General features: G+C 47.3%; 1 protein-coding gene across 1 annotated transcript in view; it reads right to left on the reverse strand.

Annotated features, from left to right (window-relative positions):
* RBM19 (RNA binding motif protein 19) overlaps positions 1-5651 on the reverse strand; it is a 73925-nt gene extending 68274 nt beyond the window's left edge. Inside the window, exons 1-8 of the mRNA XM_009274022.1 lie at positions 5469-5651; positions 4763-4894; positions 4507-4545; positions 3726-3945; positions 2341-2606; positions 1735-1809; positions 1388-1466; positions 561-632 (exon numbers count right to left, since the gene is read on the reverse strand). Of these exons, the coding sequence (XP_009272297.1) occupies positions 561-632; positions 1388-1466; positions 1735-1809; positions 2341-2606; positions 3726-3945; positions 4507-4545; positions 4763-4894; positions 5469-5651 (1066 nt within the window). The remainder of the gene's footprint in view (positions 1-560; positions 633-1387; positions 1467-1734; positions 1810-2340; positions 2607-3725; positions 3946-4506; positions 4546-4762; positions 4895-5468) is intronic.
* Between the last annotated feature and the right edge of the window lie 532 nt (positions 5652-6183).

Here is a 6183-nt window from a genome sequence, read left to right on the forward strand (position 1 = left end):
AAAAAAAAAAAAAAAAAATAAAAAGGGTGGGGGCTGCAAGAGATCAGTCTTCATAAAAACCAGGATAACATTTGCTAGAAAACTACACAGTCTCCCTCCCCTGCGGAGGGCTCCAGCCTTTCTGCCTGTGCCAGTCTAGTCCACAGGCCTCCACATAAACATTCCCATTCTGCAAATGAATTTTGCAAATATAATTCTAGTAGTTCCACTAAGGTCTAGGCCATGAATAGGTTTCAAACACAGGCTTACAGAATGATTTATACAAATCCCCTGCATTATCCCAACCAGATTTAAACAATATCATTTTTATACGAAGAGACAGATACACTTCAAGCACGAGGTCCAAAGAGCAACACGCACAGCTCAGTCACTTGTCAATTCTATGCTGCTCCTGACATGGCACCTGGTTTATCCCGCGTCAGCTGAACGGAGGAAATCACCCCCACCATCTGCCTGGGAAAAACTAAAACAACGGGAGATACTTCTGCAGTGAACACTTCAGCAGCTGAGCACCCTGCCATCGACATCAGCCACAACAAGAAGGAACAAACAGCCCTTACCTATGTATTCTTTTTTTCGCTTCAAGGCCCTTTGCACTTCTGCTTCACTCTTCAAGTCAACAAAGATATAACCTTGGAGGAAGGAAAGCTTCAACTGAGCATCATGTGGGGAACATGCAACCACTAATTGGCTAATTAAGGGTGAATTGGGCTTTCTTTAATATAGATTCCTATAGATAAAGCATTCAGCTCCCATTAAAGTTTCAGTCCAGCCTGAAAATGGCCATGGCAGACTGGAAGGCTGCCTTTTAAAAGCTTATTCTCTACACGCAAACCAAAGAAGCCCGACTTAACAGCTGAAGTAGGCTTTCACAGGTGTCTCCAAGAGCAAATAAAAGGTGCATCCACTATTAGGCTATGAAAGGAAAACAGCATATAGCAAAGTTCTCTGCCTGCAGCTCTGAGGACCTGCTCCACACTCTTTCTGATGGGTACCTCCAGTAGCCACAGCCTGTCAGGAGACCCACCTCGCCTAAAGACTGCTCTGCAGCCGATATGCACAGGTCAGCAAAGTCCCTGGGTGCTGCTGCAGCTATCCCAGAGGAAGAGGCCTTTCCTTGGCATGGTTTGGGATGTTTAGGAACGTTCCGGAGGCAGATCAAAGAAAAGGCTCCTGCTGCTACTCCTAAGGGAGCACAGCCAACATTGCTCTGCCCACGGCATCCTATGGACAGCAACTAGGGCAGGTGAGCTGCAAAGTCATAGAAAGGTCTGTACGAATCGGGACACGAGCCAGCGATTTGGAATTGCAGATGAAAAGGGCAGAAGTGCGATTGCGAGGTCCTCTAGCTCACAGAGCCAACCCCCCTTCCACATACAGACATTACCTGTATTTTTTCCCTGGGCGTTTTTTCCTATCCGGATTGCCACTGGCTTCAGAGGAAAGAAGAATTCACGAATCTTTTGCTGCAAGGAGAATTATAATTGTTTAAATAGCTTCTCAGATACAGGAAGCAGCAGGTTTCAGACTCAGGTTTTTTATATACACTATAAAAACCACCACGTGCAACATACAACATCTCTGCACAAAGCCAGTTCAACAGTTTCCCCGATCACCCATACAACCCTCAAAACGGCTCCATAAGTGAAGATAGAAGCCTCTGCAAAGGTCGCGCCAAGTTACACATTGAGAACACCCTTGAGCCTCCATTCCCAGCTCGGTCACAAAGCTTGCCTCAGTGATGTTCAAGGGGGCACCACGAAGTTTCACTGTGTACGGTGTGCTGGCTTCTGCTGAGCTGCCTTGGTTCTGGACAGAAGGATGGGGGGGAAGGAAAAAAAAAAAAAAAAAAAAAAAAAAGAAGAGAAGCTGAGTGAAAAACAACAAAAGTCACAGCACAACAAGCTGGTCTTGCCCAGCAAACAGGAGGCTGAAGAGTGGGAGAGAATATCAAGAGATTCTCGCAACTGCATCAGCCTGGGCAGGAGGTGCCAGATGGGGGTGCAAGGTTTGGCTGGGATAGTCAAACCAGTCACTAAAAACTGAGTTCTGCAGAACAGCGTTTCCTGCAGACACACATGGATACAGGAAAAACAGAAAAGCCTCCGAAAAGGGCACTAGCAGCACCTGTTTGGAAGCCCTGTCTTCAGGAATTCAATCAGCACTAAGAGGAGATCCAGCAAACTTTTTTAATGGCTCCTGCCTAGTGAGCCAAGAAAGCTGGTATCTAAGGGTCCCGCAGACTTTAAGCTTTCAGCTCATCCCTGGAGTGACTGACAGACACATACTATGCCATAAAGCTCCTGCTTTAGATGAGACAAAAGTCTAATTCAGCTATACCTCTAGTGTGGATCCTTTTTTCTTCTTCTCCGCTGGTGTCTCTTGCTGTGTTTGTTGGGCTTTTGGCTTCCCCCTTTTATCTGTGGGGGTGCCAATGGTTTCTGCAATGCCCGAATCCTCCTCACTCTCACTTTCCTCTTCCACCTCCTCACTATCTGTTTCTTCCTCTGTACTGGATGAGGAGGAAGAATCCTTCACCACTTTAGATTTCAGGTAATCCATATCCGAGAGGTCTTTGCTGGTAGCTGCCTTCTCTCCTTTCTTTGCTGTCAGAGAGGAGAGACCAGAGAAGTTTTGCACAGCGATGCTGCTGCTCTCTCCCCAGCCGGGTGAAAGCTGAGAACAGACACAATCACAAGAACCACCTTCCTCTCCTCTACCCTTTTCACAGGGAGGAAAGGCTTGAGAATAGCAGAGCAATTTTACCTCAGCAATTCCAGACCGACGTGTCTGGATGACTATTTTTTCAAAGCAACAGTTTGTGTATAAAACAAATTAGAAAGGAGCTTGAGGAACTCCATGGCAGAGTATTTTGTCTCAATTTTAACTAAATGCTTCAGACCAACCCCAGAGAAAGTCTTCAATTGTCCAGTTTAGTTTTGCACGGTAAAGGGCAGAGGAAGCTGTTTCTCCAAAACACTCCTCCCCACCAAAGATCAACTGATCATTTTAGTTACCCAAAGAGAGGTGAGAAACAGCAGGGAAATGCCATTCACTCCAAAAGAACAGCATAAGGAAATACCATACAAGGAGGGAGAAAGGCTCCAAAACCACGTTCATCGCTGGTGCAGGGACACTGGAGACTAAGACGACAGCCACCAGACTAGAGCCCAGATTTCTCAGTCTTCTAAGTTATCCCACTACTCCACTAGATACAGTTTTCCTTTCAGGATCCAAGATACTGAACTCCGTCCGTTCCCATCAACCCTGACAGGGCCCAAGGACACACCAACATTTCCAGAAATACGCATCAAAGGCAGACCAGACAAGTTCACAGACATCAGCTACAGGTTACTAAATAAACAGAAACCACACCCAGCTCTGGAAATCCTGGAGATGAAAGTGGCTGCTGGCTAGGAGAGCACTTAAGGGAGAGACGCAGATGTTTGCCCTGTTACCCTTTCCTAGGCATTGACTCAAGGGCCCATGGAAAGCACAAATGCCATCGCCTTAATACCAGAAGCTGCATTTCCCACATTTCCCCAAATTTGGGAAAATGTCCATACACCCACAGTGCACAGAATGAGTCTCATGCTTGAGAAACCACCTTCCTGATTACAGCGTCTCCATTTGGAGGCAGGACTCCGAGTTGGGTCCTATCAGCGCACCTGCTCTCCCATTCACTGAGACAAAGACAAGCAAAGGGTGATAGCTCTTTTCGGTACCTGTAGTTTCCTCCTCATTTTCAGAGGGTTCATTCCCATCCTCCTCCTCCTCCTCACTCAGCTCCTCACGCTCATCTGAATCAAAGTTGAGATAATCAGCTGCCGGATTTGATTTTCCCTTCTTGGGCTCCTCTGCCAAAGTGTCATTAGCCCAAGTGGCCACCTGAGACCGTTTCTGGTGAACCACCAAGAACTCCTGGAATGTCTTATCTTCTTCCAGCTGTTGAAAAAGAAACCAAGCAGACAAGCTGTGAAGGCAGACACAGGAGAGCTAGCAGTAAGTTTTAATTCAAAGATATCATCTCATTTCCAGCAATGCAAAAAAAATCCCTAAGGGGGAGTCCACTTTACACTCACAAGGTGAGCACTTAAAGCGACTAGTCTTTTCAAGATCTCTCAGTCCTACTCTTTCTTTCTTCGTAATTGGTGTTTAGAAAGTGATGTTCACTTCAAAGAAGAAAACAAAACATTAAAAAGAGAAAAAAAATGTACAAGTTAAACGTGACAAAACTCGTATATGGTAAAAACCAGAATCGTTGAAACAGGGCTGTCCTGGATGCAGTGCTGACGTAGGAGTAGCCGACAAATAAAAAATTGCTCCCCAGTGTTGGGATTGTTAAAATCATGGTTTGTTACAGTAAAATTGGACTGTCACAGAGCCGGCTAAATCATACTCCTTGCCTGAATTAACAGCACTGGAAGCAGTACAGAAAGGTTATTCAGCCTTGCTCTTAATACAAGCTAGCAAGAACGTAGGGATTGCAGTTCAACCTCAACTCACCTCCTTTAAGTTTTCCGTTGGATCTTTCTTCTTTTTATCCTAGGAAAAGAAACCATTTTTAGAAAGGCTTATTAGAAGCACAGCCAAGATCATTTCTCAGGTAACCTAGTAGACCCTAAGGCAGAAAATACCAGAAGCAGGACTCCAACATCTGTTGTCCCAGCTACTCTGTCCCCTTCTCCACACACCAGGCTACCCTTCTCTCTGCCAAGTCACTGACATACAGCAGAGCCTCAAGGAAACAAGCAAGACTCACTTTCTTTGCACCTGGAGGAGCTGCACTTGTCACAGGTTTCTCGGTCTGCTTTTCTGAGGCAGGGGCCTTCTGAGAGTGCTTACTCCACGCTTTGGGTTTTGAAGGGTCACCAAAAGACTTGCATAACTCAACCTGAAAAGAATCAGATCTTTAATTAAACATATGTTCAACAGTCTGGTTCTGTAAGCGCTGGATAAGCCTCACTCAGGAACCCTTCTGATAACCCTGACGGGATGGAGGGGGGTGTGCAGAAGAACAGGCAACGTCACACAGACGTTCATTTTAAAAACACAGGGCTACACGTTCACTCAACATGGGCAACAGTTTGTTGCGCTCATTTAAGCACAGTCAAATAAGTCGCCCTGTTTGTCATGAATCATCCTCTGTCCAGAACAGCAAGATGAATGACTTCAAATGAAAAATGACCTCAAGTTCAAAAGTTCAGATTATGACAGCTCAAAACCCGACACTGTTGTTCCAACCGGCACTGAAGTCACTGCCAGTGCACGAACACAGCCCGTCTGAATCAAGTACCTGCTTGAGCCTCCAGCAATGGCGCCCGGCATCAGGCTTTGATGTTTCGCTGCAGAGGACTCAATCTCTAGGCTTTCTCGGCCCCTGGCTGTTCACCCCTAAGACTAATGAAATCTCCAATGACAAAACTTCCTCAAGAATCAGAAGAAGATATTTTTAAAGATCAACTCACCGTGACTCTGGAGGTGTCTATGAAACTTCTGTTGAAATGGTTCAGTGCCGCTTGAGCTTCATCTTCAGACTTGTAGCCAATGAAGCCAAATTTCCGGAACTTGCCATCCTTGGTAAACTTCAGGCAACAATCGGTCAGCGAGCCAAAGGCGGCAAACAGCTTCCGAAAGCGATCTTCCTTCATCTGGGAAATGAGGAAGGACAACAGGAAGGCAAATCAGCAATGCAACGAGAGATGCTGTGCGTCCAAAGCAAAACATTTGCTATCAGAGGGCTTCTGAAGTGCTGCAGGAACCACACGGTATTGTGGCAACTGATAAAAAACCCCACACATCAGCTACCAAACGGCTTGACTTCCTCCATGAATCCACTACGCGTACAGATCTCTGTCCGCAATCCCCCCACAGCTGAAGGGCACGTCCAGCTCTCGGGGAGCCCAGGGCCCTGCAGCGCTGACCTGCCACGATCAAGGCCCCAGTTCAACCACAGGCATGGTGACACCCCTCACGGGGGACCCGGACGGCGGCAGAGCAGCACAGTGCGCACCTGCACCCAGCTCCTGGAGAACGAGGGGAGGGCTGTGGCCACAACAAGCTCCACTCCCCCTCCCCGGAGGGCTGCCAGCTCCCCTCCCCCGGGGCACCTCCCCAGCCCGTGCCCCACACGCTGCCTCCTCCCGCCCAGGGCATCTCTCCAACCTCTCCTGGGGCACTCCC

The sequence above is a fragment of the Aptenodytes forsteri genome, unplaced genomic scaffold, assembly GCF_000699145.1.
Source record: "Aptenodytes forsteri isolate BGI_AS27 unplaced genomic scaffold, ASM69914v1 Scaffold415, whole genome shotgun sequence".
Lineage (NCBI taxonomy): Eukaryota > Metazoa > Chordata > Aves > Sphenisciformes > Spheniscidae > Aptenodytes > Aptenodytes forsteri.